At 37.5% G+C, this 24,832-nt stretch overlaps 1 protein-coding gene and 3 long non-coding RNA genes across 4 annotated transcripts; 1 reads left to right on the top strand and 3 right to left on the bottom strand.

Moving 5' to 3' along the window:
• The first annotated feature begins 2,765 nt into the window (after positions 1–2,765).
• On the top strand, positions 2,766–3,960 carry LOC113032750 (uncharacterized). Its single transcript, XR_003273925.1, has 4 exons — positions 2,766–3,113; positions 3,209–3,322; positions 3,454–3,501; positions 3,933–3,960. It is a non-coding gene; the product is annotated as an uncharacterized LOC113032750 (long non-coding RNA).
• Positions 3,961–7,681: 3,721 nt separating this feature from the next.
• On the bottom strand, positions 7,682–11,745 carry LOC113032637 (ly6/PLAUR domain-containing protein 2-like). The gene is made up of 5 exons (XM_026185650.1): positions 11,608–11,745; positions 8,704–8,817; positions 8,494–8,628; positions 8,122–8,232; positions 7,682–8,029 (listed from the first exon to the last, which is right to left on the bottom strand). The coding sequence occupies exons 1-5, from the start codon at positions 11,651–11,653 to the stop codon at positions 7,830–7,832; spliced, it is 606 nt and encodes a 201-aa protein (XP_026041435.1). The 5' UTR covers positions 11,654–11,745; the 3' UTR covers positions 7,682–7,829.
• A 4,885-nt stretch (positions 11,746–16,630) lies between these two features.
• LOC113032425 (uncharacterized) lies at positions 16,631–17,459 on the bottom strand. Its single transcript, XR_003273872.1, has 3 exons — positions 17,382–17,459; positions 17,049–17,144; positions 16,631–16,697 (listed from the first exon to the last, which is right to left on the bottom strand). It is a non-coding gene; the product is annotated as an uncharacterized LOC113032425 (long non-coding RNA).
• Positions 17,460–17,482: 23 nt separating this feature from the next.
• LOC113032424 (uncharacterized) lies at positions 17,483–18,375 on the bottom strand. The gene is made up of 3 exons (XR_003273871.1): positions 18,143–18,375; positions 17,670–17,727; positions 17,483–17,547 (listed from the first exon to the last, which is right to left on the bottom strand). It is a non-coding gene; the product is annotated as an uncharacterized LOC113032424 (long non-coding RNA).
• Between the last annotated feature and the right edge of the window lie 6,457 nt (positions 18,376–24,832).

The following is a 24,832-nucleotide window of genomic DNA, read 5'->3' as shown; positions in this document are numbered from 1 at the left end:
AGCGACGAGGCACCTCCAGCCAGCTCCTTGAGTGAGCGCTGATCACAGGAGATTGTTTGCAGGTGTGGGAGCCAGGGACGGGAGCCCACAGAGAAATCCGCCCCGGTGGTGCGCTGAGTGCGAGAGGGAAGAGAGAAGGGACAATAGACGCAAAAACACTTGTAGCCAGACTGGGCTAGCCGGGGAGGCACAGGGCCATGACACTGCCATTCAACACATAAGTTATTAAAGAGTTTCCTCAGTGTGGTGGAAACCAAAACAGAAGTAAAATGACATGGAACATTTAGGGATACAAGTACAAATAATGGAGGTTAATATTGTTATCTGACTTTGGGATGTGTGCACTCAAGTTGTAGTAATAAGATCACAAATGTTTTTCTGTCATCATTCTTCAAATTTGAAAATAGATGTTTTGTTTCAAGTTCATTTAATTTTAAATAGAGTGTGAGCCCTTTTTTAGTGTCAGGCATAAAAGGCTGAGGGTATTGTTGTTGCTCCACAATTGTGGGCACTCAAGTTTGAGAATGCAATAAGTCAAGACTGAAGTCATCTGGTTCAAGTTCACAGGTCAACTTTTGGAAAATCACCTGGGGTTTTCAAATTTATACCATACCTGCAACATCTAGGAGGCCGGGGGGTAGCACTGGTGGATGCCAATATTTATTTATTTTTTGTTAAGATCCAAAGTGCTTCAAAAGTATTTTCTCTTTTGCAGGAAACATACTCAATCAGGGTTGGTCCTTCACTGCTCCAAGCACCATAACTGGGTTGAAGGGATCGTGTCTCATCATTCCATGCAAATTCTCCTACAAAAACTCACAGCCTAATGACCTTCAAGTGATGTGGTACTTGTACCAAGGCAATGGATTTCCAGCTGTATTTAAGCAAGGAGGGAATGTTATTAGTAAGTTTGATGGTCGAACTAGTTTAATTGGATCAGTGGTGGAGCAGAACTGTAGTCTTAAGATTGAAAGGTTGGAGATGTCACACAACCGTGACCGACTTTATCCATGGATAGATAAGAACGCAATTACTTCCTACCACACCAAAGGTCACTCATTTTATGATGGATCTACTGAACTTATTGTTTCAGGTAAGCATTCATTAATTTCTTCAATTCAACTTTAATTCCATTGATATACATCCAAGTTACTAGAGAAAGTAACCCTTACCATGACAAACTGAGTCCTCTCTGATTTTTAAAAAAAAAATGTATAATGCCACAATCATAAGGCCTTGTGGCAAAAGCTTCTGTGGTTTGAAAAGAATCTTCATTTTATATTTTCATTATTTATCATTATTTTAGTTTTGCGCATGTATAACTTGAAATGATTTGCCTCTGCATCTAAGTTGTACTAAGAACAAGTTGTACTAAGAGAGTTTTTTCCAGCACAGTGTTGTCTAAACCCAATAAATGTATTTCAATAACACTTAAAACAACAAAACATTAAGAGAGGCACAAAAAATAATTTGGAGAATTATTTACTTTCAGCTATCTGTATTTTTTTCTTTCCTATCTCTTTTAACTAAGTTTGTTTTATTACAGTTAATAACTTCTGCAAAGTTGCTGTGTTGCTGTAGCTCTCAATTTTTGCTTTGAATTAACAGAACATGCACCAGAACCACAGTTGAGCATTATTGGTATCCTCAGAGTGGGAGAGCAGGGCACTGTGTCCTGCAGTGTGCAGCATACATGTTTCTCTGCTCCCCCAACCTTAACCCTAGAGGGTTTACCTGGAACAAACCAGAACATGGACACTCTGGTATCTGAAGGGATTTGGGAAAGGAAAATAGTTCAAACTTGGACAGTAGAAGAAGAGCACCAGAGTGTAAGTTGTGCTGTTAACTACCTGTTGGGTCTGTGTTTCCACAAACCCCGCTAATTCTAGAGACTTATTCATCATGAAGAAAACAAGACAGTCGATCGATCGATTACTTGCGCAAGGGAGGCCTCTCATCTGTGTCCAGCACGACAATGACCCCCGATGATGGCCTCCTCTCGCTGCCTTTTATTAACAAACTTCAAACAATAGTTTACAAAACACCTCCCCTTGCAACCCCCTTTGGTTACAAAGACAAGGCACTGTATGTAAATGTATATGTGTGAACTTCTGTAAGAATGTGTGTGTGTGTGTGTGTGTGTGTGTTAGACCTCCTGCTGACCAAAGGGTCGTAAACGCAGGAAGCCTACATCAAAAGAAGCAGATCTTCCAGATAGGATGTATCTGCAATAAAACATTACAGCCCCCCACCAGAACCTCGAGAATCTGGGGGGAAGGACAGTGGAGTTTCATCAGTTAAAACACTGTACAAATGGTAAACATAAAAATGACAAACATCTAACAGTTCAACTCTAACACTACCCTGCGGGTCAGAGTGCCAAAAAGTCGATTCCACTGAATGCTGAATGTGAGTACCATGTGATATATTCAATGTGCAATATATTTCATGTACTGAACTTAATGTGAAATGAAAACTCTTTATATCTCAGGCTCCATTTTGCCATTGAATATTAGCTCTACATCAGATCAAACACAAGAAGTGAACATCAGCATGAGGGCAAAGAGTAAGTATAAATAGTAATTATCTTTATTTAACCGCTCACTTTAAGGGCCGAACCAAAATGTTAGGAAATCTAAATGAGGGAAACTGCTCACTGGAGATTGATGACATCAAGCCCTTTGACAACGGACCCTTCTGTATCTATGCAGAGAAAGGACATGAGACAGGGAGTCCCACTGTAGATCACTGAAATGTGACAAACACATTGCTTTCTAAGTATCAAGTATAATCTTCTTTGTGTTTGTCATGCTCAGCTTCTCCAGAAAAACCAGTGATGACCCCCGTTCCAAAAGAAGTTGATGCTGGTTCAACTATAACTGTTTCGTGTTCTGTTACACACACATGTTCATCACATCCTCCGGTGTTCTCATGGAGTGTCTCTCACCTCACCAGTGAGGTCTCAGAGATCATGATGTCACGAGGCACCTGGCAGACAACTTCCACAATCACTTTTATTGTTACTGAAGGAGATGGAGTCAGAAACCTCACCTGTAACGCTATCTTTTGGCGTAACAGGGAACAAGCCCACACAGTCAGCTTAAATGTGAAGGGTTAGCAGACACACTTTATCTCTACTCTATATGTTATCGAAGTATTTCATCTGTTGAATTGTGTTTATTAACCTCAAATGTATCTACATCACCAGGATCACTGATGTACAAGTTAAATGTTCTGCTCCAATGGCCTTTCCAGTCTCATTTGTGGCTCTCATCATAATCACCTTAGCTGCAGTGTTTGCAGTGTTCATCTGGAGGAAAAGGTTGAGGAAATATTACATAAATTTATGCCATATCATATTTCTGATAGTGATTATAACTGTCTGTGTAATGATGTTACCATCTGTTGACTCTGAAGCTGAAAATGTTTTTTTTCTCCTCCAACCAAATATAGGAAACACACAAATGAATCACTGAAACCACCACCTCGACCAGAAAAAAGGTACGTCCTTTGGGGAAAAAAAAAAAAAATTCATCACAACTGAATACAGGATTTGGCAGAAAAGTGTCTACACTTTAAAGGTGTTCTGAAATTATTCAAAAGAATCTAAAAGCATCCAGAGCCTGCTTCAACAGCATATCCATATTAATTAAATATAAATAAGTTTTATCAGTCATATCATATCTGACACAGAAGAATGGAGCTATGATGGCCGAAATGAGCTCCATGAGCAACATGATAAAAAAAGTTGATGGTTGCAATGGTTGTTTTATACACCTGATGTCTATAAATTTGATGTTTGAGCTAATATTTGTAAAAGCATGGCAGAAAAATTGTGTTTCTGATTTCTTGATAATTCTTGTTATTTCTTTCTTTTTTTTAATGTCTCCACCAAAACAACCCTGTAAATATTTCTCCCTGTAATTTCACAGAAGATCACTTTGGGATAGATTATCCAGGTAACCATTTTGAAGGATTCCTTCTTGACTGTTCTCTTCATGGTATCATGTCATATGAAATAAATTGATTCATGTGATTTATTGAGCATAGACGGTGCCTTGCATTAAAAAAAAAATCAGACTCTTAATTATCTCACAAAACATTTAGGAGATACCCAGATGACAGAGACAGACCATCAAGGCCAGAAAAAAGGTATATCAACAGTGTTTGTTTTGCAAACTGAACAAGTACAGTAGAAACAAACCAACAAACAATGCTTTGCTGTCAAAATAGGAGGTCCATTTGGAGACAATATTCCCGTTAAAGAAAACAAAGTAAGCCTTAATTTCTAAACCTGATATAAATCTTTAATTGGAAATATCCTGTTGATTGTACTCTTAATAGAAAAGAAGAGGATCACATGGCATGGCAACATGAGAGGAAGCCCAGGTGCTGTTGGATTTAGATTGTACAATTTTTTACTGTTAAAGTTGTTTCTCCTTCTTTTTCTTAAGTAAAACTGCAGAAATGTCCTAAAGACCTATATGGCCTCTAACCACCTGCATTGAAATTCAGATAAAACTGAGGCTATTGAACACGGCCCTAAAAATCATAGAAATATTGTATCTAATCAGATGCTTAATCTGGATGGCATTACGTTGACGTTCAGTAACACTGTGAGGAACCTTGGAGTTGTTTTTGAAGCAGATATTTCCTTCAATGTAGAAATTTTAAAAAATTTGTAGGACAGCTTTATTGTATTTATCTAATATCTCTTAAATTAGAAACACTCTGTCTCAGATAATGAAAAACTAGTTCATGCATATTTTACTGTTAGACTGAAGTACTGTAATTCATTGCAAACAGGCTCCCTCAAAAGCCTCCCTGTTAATTCCAGAATTAAACTTAAACTCCTTTGTATGCCATACACGGTCTTGAAGAATTAGGCCCCATCTTATCTGAAAAACCTCATAGTACCGTATAACCCCAATAGAGCACTTTGCTTTTAGACTGCGGGCATACTTGTGAGAGCCAGAGTCTTAGCTTTTAGGCCCCTCTTTTGTGGAATCAGCTCCCAGTCTGGATTCAGGAGACACCTTCTCCCTTCTTTTAAGATTAGTCTTAAAAGTTTCCATTTTAATAAAGCATATTGTTAGGGTGGGATTAGGTGACCCTGAATCCTTCCCTAATTAAGCTGCAATAGGCCAATAGGACTTCTTTTTCGTTGACCTTTTTTCACTCACTTTATGTTTATATGCCACGCCTTGTGCTGATACATTTGTTCTGGCAGAAAGAGATTACTCTGGTACAAATTCTGCATTCTGAATCACAAGTAATCATACCTAGACAAAGTCAAAACCAACATCAGGTGGATGATTCAGCTCAAGTGACGCAGCAAACACAGCCTCAGTCTCCTACTTTGACTGAGAATTGAACGAAGGAGATTGTCAATATTATGCAAAAACAAAATGACATCACTACTTTGCTTGTAAAACAAAACTTATCTTCTGTCCTCCCAGCCAGAAACATCCCTATGTTTGATGGAGACCCTTTACAGTACAGATCATTTATGAATGCCTTTGAAAATGGAGTGGAAGCTAAAACTGATAACTGGAGCGACTGTTTGCATTTTTTAGAGCAGTTCACTAGGGGGCAGCCTAAAGACTTGGTTCATAGTTGTCAGTATTTACTTCCTGAGCAGGGCTATTCCAGAACTAAACATCTTCCTGAAGAACATTTTGGAAATGAAAGTAAAATTGCCTCTGCATATATGGAGAGGATTGTGAGTTTGGCACCTATTAATGTTTATTTACTCACTCTCAAATACACACATAGGACCAATTTACTAAGATGTCAATTATAAGATTTAGATATGTTCTTGCTATTGGAAGACTTTTTCCCAGACTTTGTACAAGGGAGGCGGCAGATTAAAGGCATGCTTATGGTCAGAGGCAGTGAAACAGTTCTTGCACACAGCCTCACTGAGAAATGTCTAGAAGAGTTCAGACCTGCAGTCGATGTGTGACACGTGCTTTAGTAAAACCTAAGTTCTAATTAGTGTAATGAGACCTGGAGTAATAATATAAAAAAGTATGAATTATGAATTGCCTACAGTGGAGTGCTTGCATGTTGATATTTTTCTCTTATTATTGTGTTTGCGCTATTACTATTGCTACTCCGTCTTACACATGTTTTAAAAGCTCTTTCTGTACTTTCCTCTTCATTACTCTTTCTCCCTCTAACACACATATACACTGACAACACAAATTCATGGATGTTCATCTAACCTCTCTCCTCCTGAAGCACACTGTCTTCATGTAGCAATAAAGATTACATTTAATTAAACATAGTTAGTGTTATAAATAGTAACTTTTCTAAAGGAGGCTGGTTGGCATAAGATGTGCCAAGACAGCTAAATGAGTCTTTGCCATCCCCAGTAGACAATCAGTGGCCCCATCAGACTTTCAGGTAGCAGTGGTACAGTTTGGTCCAATTGGAGCTCAAAAGGATGCCTGCCAGCTCTAACTGGACCAAAGAAGTAAACTGAACAACAAGCAGTGTCAATGTCCTCAATACACCTTGCAAACCTAGAGCACTTATCCTCGATCCTAGGAGAAGAACTCAGTTCCCAAAAAGAAACTTCCACAGTTTAAATGAAAAACGTCAAAAGAAATACAGCAACAGTGAAGGTGGAAGGTGGGAAAAAAAAGCTAACTGAATCATACCTTTGTTCACTTATTTTTCAGACAATTTATTTAATATCTTTTTGTTGCTATATATAGACACTTTTGAAAATTGATTTTCCACAAATTGCTTTATTTGCAAGATTATTAAGTCTTAAATGTGAAATGCACAAAATCTGGTACTTTAGAATAATGCAATTGGTGATTTTTAATAGTGATTAATTTATTTTCCTAGCACTATTCCAAACTGTCTTTACAATACATGAAATACAGCAATAAGAGTCGCAGAGCTTTTTTTTTTAGCTTTATGGATCCCATGTAATGATTTGTTGTTAGGACAGTGTTATACCTGAATAAATTGAATATTCAGCAGTTTAGTTCATTCGATTTTTCTTGGTGTACATCTTTAGTACCCCATGTTTAGCCTGCCGCAGGTGTTGGTTATGGAGCAGCTGCAATAGCACTGTAGACTTTAAGCCGTATTTAAGATTTGTCTTCATATCAAGATCTTATTGAAGGGATGTGTATAAATCAGCCGCATTTTATTTTATAGTTATACATAAATGAAATATAACTTTAAAGTAATTTATTAATTGCATCAGTGTTTTACATTGGCAATCATAAAAGGCAATTTGTTACAAGAGAACATTTACAGGCAATATTAAAAAAAACAAAACAGATTTGGAACAGGGCAGCACGGTGGGGGCGGCACGGTGGTTAGCACTGTTGCCTCACAGCAAGAAGGTCCTGAGTTCAATTCCAACATCAGGCCAGGGTCTTTCTGTGTGGAGTTTGCATGTTCTCCCCGTGTTTGCGTGGGTTCCCTCCGGGTACTCCGGCTTCCTCCCACCGTCCAAAGACATGCAGCTTGTGGGGATAGGTTAATTGGATAATCCAAATTGTCACTAGGTGTGAATGTGAGCACGAATGGTTGTCTGTCCCTGTGTGTTGGCCCTGCGACAGACTGGCGACCTGTCCAGGGCGTACCCCGCCTCTCGCCCTATGACAGCTGGGATAGGCTCCAGCACCCCCCGCGACCCTGAAAAGGATAAGCGGAAGCGAATGGATGGATGGATTGATGGATTTGGAACATTTTGACGAAGGACACAAATATTAAATATATTTAGTCATTTTTCGCACTAAACTTTAAATCATCTTTGGGTTCTGGAGAAACGGCTGGAAGCAGTTTGAACATGAGAAAAAATATTAAGACAACAGATTAGCAGAGATTAGCAATGCCACCAAGAGCAGAAAACTTGCACTTGTACTGCTGGTGCTGTTGCAGAAGTCACCCTGGCAGCAGTTAAGTTCTCGAATGAATCCTTTCTCAAATACAGTTTTTGGTTTTTGGCAAAAAAACTTGGAGATGCAGCCCTTTGCAGTTGCCTGTGCCCCTTCTGAATTCACTGAGGAAATTAAAAGATTTTTAGTACACTGCACTTTTTAACAGAGGAATCTCTGAATATTCTTATGAACAAAGGATAAAGAAACCTGTTACCTGTTGCTGAGAAGCAGAAGTCCTCATTTTTGTAGCAGTGATGTGTTTTTTTGCAATTTTGTTGATCACAGTAGAAACACTTTTTTCCATTCAGAGAGAGGATATTGCCAACTGTGAAATATAAAAGTAAATGTAATAATTAGAGAAGAAAGATTATGGAAATTGGATTATGAGGTTGAAGCCTTAATTCCTTTTTCAAAGTTAATTCATCAAGTAGGTTTTTCCCAGCTCGTTAACAGGTTTAACAGCAAATATTACTAATATACAAAATACAGGGACTCATCTCTTATTCATTTTGGACACTTTTTGCTCATGGAACAATGCCAGTTCAAACAATAACATCCAAATACTGAGAAACACAATGAAAGTTACCAGAGATTTCTGTGTTGCAAAGGTCAGAACTGCAACACTTGGTGGTGAAAAAGTTCCTGCCGACTCCAGTGCTGAAAGAGCCCTCATCACAAAATCCAGCACAAGTTTTCACTGTGACATCAACTTTTGAACTACCTGCAGCCAAAGTGTAGCCATTGTAAATTGGGCTAGTGGAAAGCTGATTAAAACAAGAACTATAAAATACTATACCTGCATATGTAATCTGTCTGATTGAAGCACACTGAGTACTGAAAGAACATTCTGTTGTCTTATTGCAGTTTTCAGAGGATTCCCCTATGCAATCATAACATTTCAGTGCACAGGCTGACAAAACACAAGATATGAAAAAATAAAGTGAAGTTAAATCAGTGTTTCTTTCAACATTTGTACAAAGCATGAACATATTCTTAAACATTCAGGCTAATTTTAGACAATAACAATTTGACAAGTATTTGAAAATAGGTCTAAAGTATATGTGTTTTAACAACATCTGGGAAAAAACACAGCAAGCAGATGGGGGAGAGAGGAAATAAAAGAGAGCACAAAGAGAGGCAAACAAGGAAAAAAATGGAGATCCAAAATGTAATTATTGCTGATGATTAAATGCAACAGTGGTATACAAATGCAGAGAGTGAAAAGATGACACTGAAGAAGTGCTTCATGGAACATCCTATAGTCTAAGCCTACATAACTAAGGGATCGTTGATGGTCATCTGATCCAGCCCTACCTATCAGAATCCAAATCAGTAACAATCTGCACTTTGTGAAACACGGCTGCTAGCAAACTTCAGTGATTTGCAATCCATGTCATTTGTGCAAAACTAGAAACATCTTGTCTCAGAGTGAAGCTGAGAAACTAGTTGTCTTGTCATAAATTCATCATTTATTACTCTTTGGCTTTTTCAGCTGGTAATTCATTAGTTTCAGGTTGTCTTAAAAACTCCATGAAAAGCCTTCTCTCATACTGGCTTTTCTTGATTAGCCCCTTGTTAAATCCAAAATTGAATTTGAAATTTTTCTCATCACATACAATGTCTTGAATAATTAGCCCCCATCTTTTACTAAAGGTCGCCTTGCTCTCAGACTGCTGTTTTAATTGTCGTTTGTGTTGTGTTACAACGGGAGGAAGCCTTAGGTTTTTAGGACTTTTGTTTTGTTGAAACAGTTCCTAGTTTTGATTCAAAAGACAAATACACTATCTGCGTTTAAGATTGAGGAACAAAATTTTCCTTTTTGCTAAAGCATATAGTTGAGATTGGATCAGGGGTCCTAAATCCTCCCTTAGTTATACTGCAATAGGCCTATTTCTTAGTATTTCTTATTTACTCACAATGTGTTTATGCACCATTCTATATTTAATCATTACTCATTGTTCATTTCTGGCTCTCTTCCACAGTGTGTCAATGTCCTGTGTTTCTCCCTTGACCCCAAACCTGTCAGATAACTCAGATGGAAGCCTTGCCTGAGCCTGGTTCTGCCTAAGGGTCTTCCTGTTCAAAGGGAGTTGTTTTTACAACTGTCACCAAGTGCTTGCTCAAAGGTGGTCGTTTGGTTGTTGTAGTTTGTCTTTATTGTTGTAGAAATAAGCTGCCTTGAGGTCACTGTTGTTGTGGCGCTATATATAAATGAATTGAATTAAATTGAATTTAAATAACAGATTTTGCTAATGCTAAATAACGTTTTTGCTAGCTAAGCACCTTGACCACCAGCATGTGTGATGTAGAAAATATGGGGTGTGTAAAAGTTTATAATAAAATAATTCCTTTAGGACATTAGCAAGTGTAAGGGCAAGAAATGTGTGATTGTGGCAAAAAATAAGACACCTCTCCATAATTGAAATTTCATTATAATAACATATTATGTTAAATGCTCTGGTTGTTCAAATATTTTAATTTCTTTAGTAGTTTCAAAATAATGTGTGTCCCAGTCTCCAAACAGACACACTACTTAAAGAGTAGTTATTCCTCCATTGCACCACAAGAGGGGGTATCTCCTAAAATGAGCAAACAAAAAAATAAAAAAAATTAAAAATTAAAATTAAAAATAAAATAAATAAATAAATAAATAAATATATATATACAGTGCCTCGGATCATCTGATCAGGGAGATGAAGTTCAATCATCTCCCTGAGATGATTAAGCTTTAATCAGAGCAACACTGAGCTGGACAGCGGACTTACAGCGTATTACAGAGACATTTATGGGTGTAACAGCAATAAAGGCGATTATGAACTTGACAAATACTCCCACTGTGGAATCGGAATGTGTAAAACAAAAGTTGTCTGTTAGATGACAGCTGACGATGTTTGTTGTTAAACGCCACACTTGATGCGTCCTACCCACCCCCCCGTCATTCTCGGCAAGAAGAGTTTAACTGGTCACAGAGGTGCAATGTTGCACATCCGCAACAGGCAGCTTGAGCAGCTAATGTTGAGCTAGTTAATAGCCCTCATTGTCATCTGTTGTGATTTTATTTTGAAAGAATGCTTCCTGTTATGCGGCGGAGTATACACCAGAGTCCACTTCTGATTATTCCTCTATCTAGATAATGAGTATCTTCAGTATTCATGCAGATTCTGCTGGAAGACCCATCTCTGCTAACAGCTAACCTTTGAACACGCTGTTGTGAAATGAATGGAAAGATATTGTGATAAGATTCTCTGCTCAAAGTGACCTGCACACAGTTCTAATATGTGGGGAGGCCTTCTCTTCCTGCAAAACTACAAACAAGCTACATTAATTACATACATTAATTACATGTGGGTGCTAAACGAGGTGCTAACCAAAACTTTTGCACGCTGGTTAAGAACTGAAGAACCTCAGGTCACACTGCTAGTGACACAACAAATGAATAGCCCTCTGTAAATACAATTTACAGGTGGCTTACAGAGCCGGTGTGCTCTAATAAAGCGCATGCAGGTTGCAGTATGACATAAGTAAATGAAATTAGATTGAAATTAATTGAGCTACACATATAAAGTTACACAAAATACCACGCTGTGTTGTAAGGGAAAGAGGAAGTGATGCTGCCTGGTCTTGATTTCTTTAACGACTATGTATTTATTTATTTTAAAGAAAGGTGTTTTTGTTAAAGATTTAATTAAAATTTACTTACATTTAGGGAACAGCACAACCCCAATGGTCAGCATAAGGAGATGCATTTTGAGATGGTCACATACAATTTTGCTCTTTTCTTTTAGTTTCTGTTAAGTTTGTAAGCAGTTCTTATGAGAGGGGGTTGTCTTTTTCCTCAGACCACTTTTCCATTCCTCCTTTGATGACAGATTTTTTTTAAGCGTCTTAAAAAAGAAACTGAATATGAAGCCATTGTAAACTGAATTAAATCATTTACATAGCTTACAATTAGTTCAGCTGTTTATGACTCAATACACTAAACTTGCAATGTCAAACAACCAAAAGGTTCAAGCTTCATAGGGCCGTAATTAACTCAGAAATCTGAGTCCTTGTTTTGCTGCTGCTTTTGTAAAGCTCTATTTTCAATATTTAAATTGTCTCTTTTGTGAATTTGTTTTAAAGTTAATGATGCATTTGAATAAAACTGAACTTGTATTATTATTTGACATTATTATTATTATTTGATTATTTGATTATTATTATTATTAATTGATTATGTAACAAATAAAATTTGAATTTGATTTATTTTGATTTTACTGTTCCATCAAATAATTATTTTCATACACAGACTTGATGATAACCATTATTTAAAACCTATACCAAGGTTTAATTCCTTGGCCTGTATAAGCTCCGGCAAATATGTCAATATAAAGTCAATGTAAAACAAAACTGTTTTCTTTTAAGGAACTGAAAGCTTCCCCAGTGCACATTTGGTTTCGCTGTTACTGAAATGTCAGTTTTTACTGTTAAACTGTTCATTTGCAGAATTACCCTTGTCCTTAAAAAGACAGGAGCACAATTTTTTTTATCTCAGAAATGTTAGCCATCAGCACATCACAACTACACAATCAAAAAGGACTTAAATATTCTTACATTTTTCTTGAGTGTTACGAAAAATTTCTCACTTACTAGTCACCTTTAGTTGTCAGCACAGGATTTAAAAACATTAAATTTTCTTGTGGGTCGAGGACGGGTCGAATACTTTTTCATGTCATCCCTGCTTCAAAATTAGATAAGTAAATGAACTGTATTTGCACAAACCCAAATTAAAACTACAGCTTTTTAACATGTTGATGGCTTTAGACTTACAGACCAATGTTCTCATCTAATCCATCAGAAAACAAACATATATTTCTAACTGGCAGTAAAATGGCAGTATGTGCATTTGTTGTGTCTCTTGAAAGCCCTCCTTTCATCTTGTTACATCTTAATTACAGCTTAATTTATATCAGTAACTTATTAAATTATTATGAAATGAAAAAAAAAAGTTCACAACTTGTCAATACAGTAATATAATGATGATTGAGAATGCATCAAGACTTTATAACATAATTTTTGTGTGTATTTCTGGTAACATTTGTTTTTATTTTATGAACATTGAAACAATTACATGAAGGAAACTTCATAATCACTAAAACATTGTTTTAACAAGTAACTTTACACAGTCAAACTTTTTGACTAAACTACATTCTCTATACCTGCAGTAGGAGTGACCTACAGTTGGGTTGTTAGGTGGTATCACCCATTACATTAACAGTGATCATGCATTATACGACAGATGATTGTCATTAAAGCAGGACAGAGGATGAAGTGAAGGAAGGGCAGACAGTAAAACAGGAAGGTGTGAGCCAATGTTCCCTCTAAGCTGCGTACGTGCACAATTGCGCACTGCTGGCATGGTCTCTGCGCACAGAAAATCTGCATTGCGCACAGAAAAAAAAAATCTAACCTGAATTGAAATTAAAATGAATACTTTAACGATTCTGTTTTGCAGTGTTAGTCAGTAAGTGACTGGCTGCTCCCGTATGGGATTTCAATGATGCCACCTTATCCCATAGTCCAGCCAATGATGCGATTCACATTCGTATATACGCAGCTAATCAACGTCGTTGATGTGAGTAAAATGGTAAATGGCCTGTATTTATATAGCGCTTTACTAGTCCCTAAGGACCCCAAAGCGCTTTACATATCCAGTCATCCACCCATTCACACACAGGTGATGGCAAGCTACATTGTAGCCACAGCCACCCTGGGGCACACTGACAGAGGCGAGTATACCAGAAAGCTGGCGAAACAAAAATTATGCCTTTTGAGTTTGTGAATTCAATTAATGAAGTAGTGCAGAATGAGACAATGTGTGAAGTTAAAAATGCACCTTGGCACACCCTGATCATAGATGAGAGCACAGACATAACAGTGCACAAAATGCTAGTCCTGTATATTAAATACAGGGAGGAAAATAACGTCAACCATAAAACTGTGTTTGGTGGCATCATCCAGCTGACCGCATGCACGGCTCAGGATATTGTGCAGGCAATAACTCAGTTTTACACCAAGCATGAACTAAACATACAGAGAATGGTGATGCTGACCTCCGATGGTGCCTCAGTACTGCTAGGAAAGCACAACGGAGTTGCAGCTTTATTAAAGCAGAAAATACCACACTTAACTGAACAACACTGTGTAGCCCATAGAGAGGACTTGGGCATTGATGATGCGTGGAAAGATGTACCTTTGATGCGTGATGTGGAAACTCTTCTTAGAACAGTTTACTCCACTTTCTCTAGATCCACTGTAAAGAGGGGAAAATTGGAAGACCTAGCAAAGGTTCTTGATGAGGCTGCACTGTCATTCAGGCCTCTGAGTGAAGTGCGATGGCTGTCGCGTCACCAAGCTGTGAATGCTGTTCTGAGGAACTACAGTGTGCTGGAAGAATACTGCAAGAGAGAATCCAGTGAAAACAGAGATCCAGTGGCAAATTACTGTTACAAAAAACTAACCGTTTCAAACTTCAAGGTTACTCTCACCGCTCTGGGAGATGTTTTGGGTGAGCTGGCACACCTGTGTCTTTCTTTTCAAAGATGCAACCTGACTGTGATGGAAGGGCACTGCTTGGCAAGAGCAAAGATTGAGAAGTTGCGTTCCCAATACTTGACAGAGGAAAAGGATGTTAAGTGGAGTGACCGTGTCATAGAGTCGATGAGGGCCTCATCTGTCCATAGCAAGAATACCAGTGAGATTATTCGTGTTATTCGTAGGCTTTGTGATCACTTGGATGCTCGTTTTCCAGAGGATGAATTAAAGGAGTGGTCTGCATTTGACATTGAGGCATTGAACTCAGACATCAGCTTTGAGTATGGAGCAGGAGACATTGCCACGCTGGCAAAGAAGTGGAGGTCATAAACAGTGAATATTCTGATTTCAAGTACATAATGAGGCACAAACTTAAACATGGGTCAATCAGCACATTCTCAGATATGGTGGCTGCAACGCTAAAATGTGAAGAGCTAAAACACATCTCACAGCTTGTGGATATTTGTGCTACATTTCAAGCATCCAGTGCAGATTGCAAAAGAGGCTTTAGTTTAATGAATCATATCAAAACGGCATCCAGAAATCATCTTGTGGTGGACCATTGGGAACAGCTGATGCGCATAAAGTCAAAGCTGCAAGCAGACGAGGCCATCAACCTGGACGACGTGTACAACCACTGGAGACGTGAGAAGGACAGACGGGAAAAATAAGGTGAAATTTAAGCTCTTGATAAGTTTACTACTCATCTGGTGTCATTTATTGAGTTTTCATTCATGGATATTGATCATTAAATACTGTCACCAGTTTATGAGTATTAGAAATGCAAATAATTGTGTCATTATATACTGTATTTTGCAGACAAAGAGTTACAGGACAGTAGGACTGTCTCCCAGACCGCAGTAGAATAGAATAGAATAGAATTCAACTTTATTGTCATTGCACATGCACAGGTACAGTGTAAACCCGAATAAGTTACCAGAACTCAAAAAAATTGAGGCAATCGATTGCCTCAATTTTTTTGAGTTGATCAACTCAAAAGCCAAATTTTTCCAGAACATAAAAGTTTGGATTACATGGTACTTGTATCTTTTGAGAACGGTCAACTCAAATATTTGCAGTTAATATGACTTAAAGTTTCAAGTTTACAAATTCAAAGAAATAAGTTCACAGAAATTATAAAAAATAAGTACACAACTACAACATTTTTATGTTAACAAAACTCAAATGTTTATTAGTTTATTAGTTTGTGTTGTCATTATTTTAAGTACACGTTAGTCAAATATGTTGACTACTTGATACTTAAAAACATGTGACCCAAAACTTAAAAATTTTGAGGCAATTGATTGCCTCAATTACACTGAGTATCGGTAACTTAATATGCAAAAGTCATAAACATCTGCCATTGAACAGTATCTTGCCTGCTCCCTTTTAGCACTATGTTGAAATTAAATACATTAAAAAAAAAAAAATTACATAAATTAAAAATAATTAACAAAAATATTTATAAATTAAAATAAGTAGACCAAAAATTGTTTAGTCAGGAAAACTGTCAGAGTAATGAAAAATAATAATTAATAATATCAAAATGTGCTTTTGGCTCTCTGGCTAAAATCTGAATAAGACAACAAGGCAGCAATTTGAGTGAATTACAATGCTATTTGTTTTACATTAACCAGTATCAAACAGTGAAATTTAGGTCATCTTGCGCAGCCCACAATGTTTTGGAAATAGTATTACGAAAAACATTAAAACATACAAAACATTAGTGTTGCTTTGCATTATGTTAATGAGAACAAAGGCACGTTGTATAGTTTGGACCTATTGGCTGAACACCTGTAGAGTAATCTAATAATGTTTTGAGGCATTATTTAGATGAAAGGAGAGAACTTTGAACTAGCCTTTTATAATGCTTCACCCTGCATCCTTCTTTCAGATGAGTTCCTACATAACCAAGTCATTCTTGAGGGTCTGTAACCTGGGTGACAGTTTACCACTTTCTAGACCAAATAAAATCTTTTGAGTAAATTCTAAAGTGTTGGTCAGGGCTTTGGGGTAGCTGAGGTGAAGTGTATAGATCAGTCCAAACATTACTAGGAAGGCTTCACCAAATCTGGGGAGACTGAACACGGCATCACTTTCAATGACGACAGAGATTTTCACAGGTTGGTAGTGAACTGGACTTGCTGTGTGATGGTCACTGATGACAGTGAAGAGGGCCACTTCAACACCATCAAGCTCCAACTCATCAGATTCGTCCTGAATTAATGAAAAAGAGATACTAATCACAATCTAACCCAAGAAATACAACAGACGACATATCATTTCTCATTTTACCAACTCCCACTGAGATCCAATACCTCTTTTACAAGGGAGACCTGAGTCTCACTGTAAGAGGTGAAAAACAGAAGATCCATGTTCTGCACACATAAATCAGCTAATTCACCAGAGAATCAAGTGGTGTGAGATAGACTGAAACTAAGCTAAAGGAAATACACAGGAGTAGACTAAACAAAGGTAAGTCCAAACAGTGCATCAAAATACATGTTTGTACTTTGATGCACTGTTTATATACACAGTAGTATCTGTTAGATACTTAAGGACACTCACAGTGCAGGTTCTGAAAAATCCAGAGACATCCTCATGCAGATAGACAGGAAGGGCAGGGAGAACGGTAGTGCACTTGGTGTGGATATCATGGATTTCCTATTTCCAGATAAAAACAGAATTTTATATACTGGTGAGTTTACTGAACAACAACAAAAACAACAGTCAAATCAGAACATATGTCCACAAATAACCTGTTCACATCTTTAATACAGTCAGACAAATAGCAAACACAAAGTGGAGTAATAGCAAAATTCAAAAAGCTCATTTAAATCATTGAACCTGTCCAATGTTCCACTGGTTCAACCTATGAAATGTGTAACAATCTATTATTACCTGTTCATTGTGAATTCTTAGAATTTCAACCAGGGCATCTGCTGTCTTCCCAGTTTTTGATGCCCTGGCTGAATAAGGTCATCAGTCGAGGAAAATGGCGGTCAAGTTCAGCGTAGAATGTATTGGGCAGGTTCTGATTTGTAATCCGCTGAAACTCTGCATACAACTACAGCAGAAGGACAATACAGTTCAATTTGAAGAATCTCGCACATCTTTATAAAGCAGCAAAAAGCTGCCACATGAGTAAGAATTACAATTTTCATTTTAAACAGAGCTGATCCATATTACCTCAGACTCCATTTTTAGAGCAGGCCAGAGGTCCAAGAGCTCCTTCACAACCCTAACCCTGCACATATAGTTTAAAATATAGCGTTTCTAACAAGAAAACTGCTTGAAAGCACTCTCACTGCAGACAGGCATCTCCGTTGTGTAACTGCAGGGACAACGGGCTTGTTTGGACCCAACTATTCTGAGTCATGAGAGGGGGTTTAAAAATTTAGAGAGATTAAAATACTTTGTTTCATACTAGGCGACCGGGCGCCACCTCTAGAGCAAGTAGTATCTAACTTTTTAAACAGCCTGCGACCCTCATTACAACAACTTAATGCTAGCTCTGCAAGCGCAAAGTTTCCTTCGGGGAGAGCAGCAAAGCACATAAAAAACACGGACCGACATTTCTGCTATTCTTTTCGACACGCACCCAAAATACAACTAAATATTCGTATTTTAACAATAAACTAATATCAACATTGAAAACTTACTGTAAGTCCAGTGATGCTAGTTGCTGCCTTTAGGTCCAACTTTCTCCAGTCGTCCGTGTTGCCTCTTTGGTGCTGTTCCCGCCCATATACCTTTACTTCTTCTGTGTTTCGTATTAATGCTCATTAGCGCCGCCTTCCGCTTCGGAGGGTGAATCAGAGATTAACTCGGAATAAAAATTGATTCCTGCAGCTGCTCAACACTTACGGAAAAAATTTAAAATATATATGTAGGACACAGTGATAAAACAATGAATATTAAAATAAATACATTTTGTCTTCCACTAATGCATTTAAGACAATTTGATTTTACTTATTTGGTGAAACACTTTGAGATTTTATTGTATTTTAGCATGTGCTACATAAATTAAGTTTATTATTAAATCCTACCTACTTGAAACAACAAAAATAACAGGACTTTACCATTCTTATATGTCCTAACTTAACTGTGTTACGTTGTGCTTAAGTTATTATTTTAAGTGATGCTTACTTAATATAGAAATAGTTAAATTCAATCAAATATTATTAGTTTCATTTACTCAAAAAGAAGAACATGTTATACGAACTTGACATATTTAAGTTAACAGAACTTTTTAAAGACTTTGAGTATACACTACTTAATCTGTTTAATTACTTTGAACATTCGGGTTTACAGTGTACAGGGCAACGAAATGCAGTTTGCATCCATCCAGAAGTGCTTTAGTGATATAGATATATTACAATATATATTAGCAATAATATAGATATATAAGTATATTACAGTAGGACAGGAGGACCAGGAGCTTCACAGACTGGCTCATACTCATCATAACACAAGTCAGAGCTTTATAATAAAAATATTAAGTTTCAAAATTGGAGTTTATAATAGGCTTGATTTGGTTGGCAGTTCATGATTTGCCATAGTTAAAGTCAAATATTCATACTTCCAATAGCGTTGACATAGTGCACAGGTCATTAAAAAAAGATTTTTGTAATTTTCTCTGTAAATGGGCTAAAGCTTTTAATTAAAGGTATTCTAACAGAAATGTAAATGCTGTAATTTGGCTCTTTTTATAAACCATGTAACTTCAATGGATGCGATGCTGTCGTGACCAAATTGTACACATCTAATGTCGCTCACAGTGGTCCAAGGGTTCACTCAGGGGGTCTGTGAGTTCGCTCACACACCTGAAAAATTTGAGGGAACATTGGTGTGAGCTCAGAAAAGGATATACTAACTTTTGAGAAGCCTGAGCAAAGACAAAATTACAACACCCAAAATTTATTATGGATGAGCGGTATGAGCTATGGCTCTGAAGTTGTGAGAATTTGTTTCCTTGACACAAACTGCAGTCAAAGGCAGCAACCTGCTCATCAACACAGGCCTTCTGTGGTTCGACTGATTGAGGCAGCCTTGTTGCAGTCGGTTTAAGAGAGCTGTCATCTTCCAGATGGTTTTATTCTTTTCCCCGTCATCAGAGACACTCAGATCATATGTAAATTTGATGGACTACCTGATCTTGATGAATCTGTCTCAAGTTACAGTACTGGGGATATTAATTACCCAGTCTATCTGGATCCTAGGGTATGAAGTCATAACTGGAACAAAGATTTGCTGAGAAAATTTTTCAGCTCAAGAATGTTTTCAGTTATAACATTTTCATGTTGAAAACAGTTTCAACACAATTTCAGCAGGATTGAAATTAAACTGATAAAGCAATGAGAGGTACAGTTTAATGGACTTTTAGCAAATATTTCATTAATAATATAAATCAGCAGTTAAAGAAATTGAATTTTAGCTGATTATATACTCTACATGTATTCATTTTGCACAAACCCATGTGTATTCTGTGTTCAGCTGAAAAGTTTCTTTGCTATACATTGTAATGCCAAACAATTATTCTGTTTTAGTAAGCAATCAAACAATAATTAAAAAATTAATAAAATACAAATTATTCCAAACTCATATCTTGTTTCGTTTGTGTGGTGGGTGCCTTCATCTTCTTCCTGCTCAACTCTTCAAAAACTGGTATGTCCTCCTTTGAGCGCTCACCTTTCTGCTCTAATCCCTGCCCAGTTCAAAGTCATCACCTAACAGCAATAAGCCTGACTGACGTCAACATTTTTGAGTAAAATCCTTTCTGCTTTAGTCAAGTTTTTTGTAAGTTTCTAAACTCAAAAGTTAACTACTGTCAGAACTTACAAATCTGTATTGAAATGACATGAGGATTCGGACTACAGAGAAATTAAAATGATATACTTGCTGTTCTGTTTTTTTATTCTTCTTGTAAGAATCAGGGACCACAGTGTTTTTGTTTTTTGTGCAGCCAATTCCCTCGTTGCTGGGTTTCAAAAATGACGGTTTTGTTTTTTGTGATTTTCGTCATGGTTTCATAACTCAGTGATGCCACTGACAAGCCAGTCAATGGCATGCAATCTTTTGACATCACATTTTGGATTGTCTTGGATTACTTGGATTCTAGGTAGAGTAGGTACCAAGAAAGTACCTGCTACCAGGTATTAAAACCTAATAGAAAACCCTGAAAACTGTGACAAGCATTAGGTACTAGTGGAAAGAGTGGAGTTTTCATCTATGCAACCACACAAGAAAGCACCTGGCTTTCCTACACGTCTCCTGCCTTGGCAACATCAGCAGCTGCCTTTCTACTCAGTGCTCGTTCCCAAGTGCTCACTGCGATAGCACTGTCCCCCAGTTCGGTTTGGCAACTTCTGGAGGAGAGCCAGTCATCTCAGCCAATCCCCTGGCTCTGGCTGATGAGATGTGACCTGTCCTCAGGGGAAAGCCAAAGTCCCAAGTCTGCTCTATACCCTGCAAGTGGAAGAGGTGGGTCCTGGTAAAGGGTAGGAAGGGACATACCAGATGCTCACGCCATCTGCCAAAGCCATTAAGCTAACAAACAAATTTTACCCAATGGAAAATGTGGATGCTGTTCTGTGCGTCACCACCTGAGTGATCACTTAAGTTCAGCCCGACTTTCTCTTCCAAAGTGAGGTGATGCTTCTGCTTCGATGGCTACTACAGAGAGAGAGATGCCTCACTCTGGGGATGAGGAAAGTTTTGACACTGAAGATGGAATGGCTCCCCCAATTTCACTACTTAACCTCCCTCTCTTGTCATAGCCTGTCATTCTACAACTGGAATGATGCATCTCAATTCTGATGATGATTTAAGGCTATAACAGTCATCAAAAAATAGTGTAACAAGTGAGTGCTTTTGTCCAATGCAGCATCAAGTTTCAGTACTTGGCAGTAATTACCTATTACTGTGCATTTTTTTTTTTTTTACACTGCAATACAATTTTAAAGGCAAAAAAAACCCTCCTGGCCAATCCCATGTGTGCTAAGTCGATGGTAGCAAGGGGGTTAGAAGTCACACAACTACAGTCTAAATGAGCTGTCTCCGTCATCAGGGAAAGGTTGGTAAACTCTCAGACCAGTTTTTTATTTTTATTTTTTGAAACAATCCAGATCTGAACATGGAAGCCTTAAACATTACAAGTAAGAAATTTGTTTTCAGTGTAGTAACTACATTGTTCTTGTCACAAATCAGTACAATCAGTGGATAAATATATACTAATTATAGTAATTAATTACTATAATTATTTTAATATTTGAGTCAGAATTCAAATAATTAAATTAAAACTTTTAGTAGTTACTTTAATCCCAAAAGGAAATTAAATCTAAGAAAACAGGTATTCCACCAACAGTGCTATTATCAGTGATGAGTGGAGAGCCTACAAGAATGTTTTGACTGACATGGGGTACAGACATTACAAGGTAAATCACAGCAGGTGGTTTGTAGGTCCTCAATCTGGCAGTCATAGACAAGATATCGAAAGAGCTTGGATGACCAAGAAAGGACATGTCCACAGACTGACAATCATACTGAGATGTTGTTGGAGGAACATCTCATGGTTCTTGAATGGTTATCTTGTCTTGGTTGACGAATTACGACAACCTGATGAACCACAGGGATGCTTATTCAAGAATATACAAAAGATGTTTCCAGTCTGAACCTGAATGTCTTGCCATTGCATGTTGGCATGAACTTTTTTTTGGAAGGGGGGGCTATTTGGTGTTCTTAACAACGCATTTAATTTTACATGTGTTACTGTTATAATACATTACCATTTTTGACGGTAATTACATGTTATTTTGAGCACTGATTGTAATTTAGGTCTAGGTATAATAAATAGTGACATGTTTTACACTTTACAACAAGGCTTCCTTTGATAACTGTGGATATTTGTAATGCATCGACAAAGTGCTATATTATATGCTAAAAATGTTTGCAAGTGTCTAAAATGTTTAATATAGCAATTCTTGATGAAATGTATATCTTAACAGATTTGGCAAGAAACTGGTCAGGATTTCCTCTTTCTCAACCTTAATTAATGCATAATTAATCGTTTTGAATGATTTACAGTGTTTACAGAGTAAATAACAACATTGTCTTATTGTAACGTGGTACTCTATTTCATAAGTATAAGTGTTGCTAGTATTTATGGAACGCCAGGACTGCCATAATGAAATTAATTAAATACACCATTAAATAATTAATTAAATGTGTCAATAATTAATTAAATAAATATTTACGACACATTTAATTAATTAATTGACACATTTAAATAATTATTGACCGTTTAAATTAATTAGTTAATGATTTATTTATTTAATTAATTATGGCACTTTTGTGCCCTTCATGTCTCAACTTGAAATTATTTTATCTGTCAGCCCAGCATGGTCAGCCTCACCCATCAAACTAAGTGGGCGGGGTTCTTGGCCACTGCAGCTTCTCTAGCATTTGATTGGTTGCTGTGCAAAGTAAGTCAAGACAGGTCAATCCTAGATAATCGATTGCTTGTGTGGACTTGGGGCAGCCCAGAATGCATTTCAAATCACAGGCAGCAATGGTGGTATTGTAAAGTTTTAAAATACCCCGTTTTTCTGTCACCAACTACACTTTAAATAGTGTTTTAGGCGAGAATGTCATGGCGTAATCTTCACATGTCTGGTCAGGTTGTCAACATAGAACATGTTTGCAAAAGTTATCGTTAACCGGTTCCTTTACATATTCCACTGTCCGTATTCCACATGTTGCATTCGCAGATTCTCATTTTTACCAAACGGTCGTCTCTTCCCACCTGGCCTTGTGTCTCTGTGCTTCTGTAACATAAAGAACGAGCTGACATTTTCCTCACGACACCAGCGATCAGCTCAACAGACCCTCAGTTTACCTGCATGCTTCCTCCTCCTCATCTGTCAGCTGTTTAACACCTGCTGCTAATTCAAGAAACACGCCCACGTTACCTGGTGATAGTCACAGTTTAACTGGGCAGCCAGTGCTCGATATAACTCAATGTCAGCGCATTTTTCTGCACAAGATAAGTAAATATAGTATTTTTCCCCCGAGGGCAGAGCTGCTGGAGCTTGTTTCCCTGCAGAGAACTTTAGGCGAACCGCTTTATCAGCGGCTGATGTCCAATCACCGGCACACAGCTTTGAAACCTCACCTGAGTTTTAGCTCTCAGTGGTTAAACGCTGGACTTAATTCACTCAGGTTTTGTCTGTCGGGTCACGTTTACTTCGCTGTTTTATTTACAACTGAGCAAATCGGTTTGGCTGAGATTAAAGTTAGGTTTCAGAACTGCATAGTTTTACTGAAGTTTAATGGTTCACTGGCGCATGTGTTAGACTGAACCATTCACTTTTCTTTATCTGATGAGATTTGGATTTAACAGTGAATTTTGAGATTAAACTGACTTTTAAAATGTTTTTATACAAAGAGAAAAGAGAAGGCGCATTTTCACCGAGAGGAGCAGAGTTTGCAACAGCATGTTCATCATGAAGACTGCAAACTGGAAAGAAATATTATATCATCAGTTTTATAATAGTTATTCAACTGTATTCTAAGCACCAGCGATCTGTTATTTTTAGAGTTTACCTAACTAAAAATAAATGAGGTTAAATAAATGAACTTGCGACACACATCTGCAGCACGTTTGAATTCGTTTCATGCACAACACATTTGTACCTTTCAATTGTGTCTGTTTGTGCGTCATGCAAATAAACCTTTGAAATGAATGAAATGATATCATGTATTTATTATTGGCCTACATTTGTACAAAATTCCAAATTATATACAGAAAGCCATAGGAATCACCACCCCTGTTCATCATGATTTTAATATTTTTGCCCATAAGAAAAACGTCTTGAACAAATATATGACACTAATATTTCACTAGTGTTGTAACATCACATGTCATTAGCGTAGTCTGCCTGTGTCTTTTCTCTGCTAACAAACATTTTAGAGTTAGTTGTTTTTATATATATATATATATATATATATATATATATATATATATATATATATATATATATTAGTGATACTGGAAATACAGCAAGCTGTCCATACCTGAGGCCTTGGAAACTGCCAAGCAAAGACTCACAGCCTTGGCCAGCCGCTTGAGGAGGTACACCAGAGAGATAGAAGGCAGGAGAATAAACCAGCTGTTCTCCACAGAACCAGCAAAGGTGTACTCTCAGTGGCAAGGGAACAATAAGAGAACAGCACCACCAAGGCTGGAGACGGAGCAATACTGGAAGAGCATATGGGAGAAGGATGCAACCCATAACGGCAATGCTCAGTGGCTAGTGGATCTGAGGGCAGACCACAGCGACCTCCCTGAACAG

The sequence above is a fragment of the Astatotilapia calliptera genome, chromosome 11, assembly GCF_900246225.1.
Source record: "Astatotilapia calliptera chromosome 11, fAstCal1.2, whole genome shotgun sequence".
Taxonomy (NCBI): Eukaryota; Metazoa; Chordata; class Actinopteri; order Cichliformes; family Cichlidae; genus Astatotilapia; species Astatotilapia calliptera.
The sequence above is the reverse complement of the archived record's forward strand: the minus strand, read 5'-3'. Positions and strand labels throughout refer to the sequence as shown.

What these genes read in the sequence shown, in the direction of transcription:
- LOC113032637 (XM_026185650.1), bottom strand. Translation starts at nt 11,653, where the DNA reads ATGCATCTCCTTATGCTGACCATTGGGGTTGTGCTGTTCCCTAAAT. An exon ending in GGTTGTGCTGTTCCCTAAAT is followed by an intron (nt 8,818 to 11,607) that starts GTAAGTAAATTT and finishes GTGTTTTGTCAG; the next exon opens with CCTGTGCACTGAAATGTTAT. An exon ending in TTGCAACACAGAAATCTCTG is followed by an intron (nt 8,233 to 8,493) that starts GTAACTTTCATT and finishes TATATTTCACAG; the next exon opens with TTGGCAATATCCTCTCTCTG.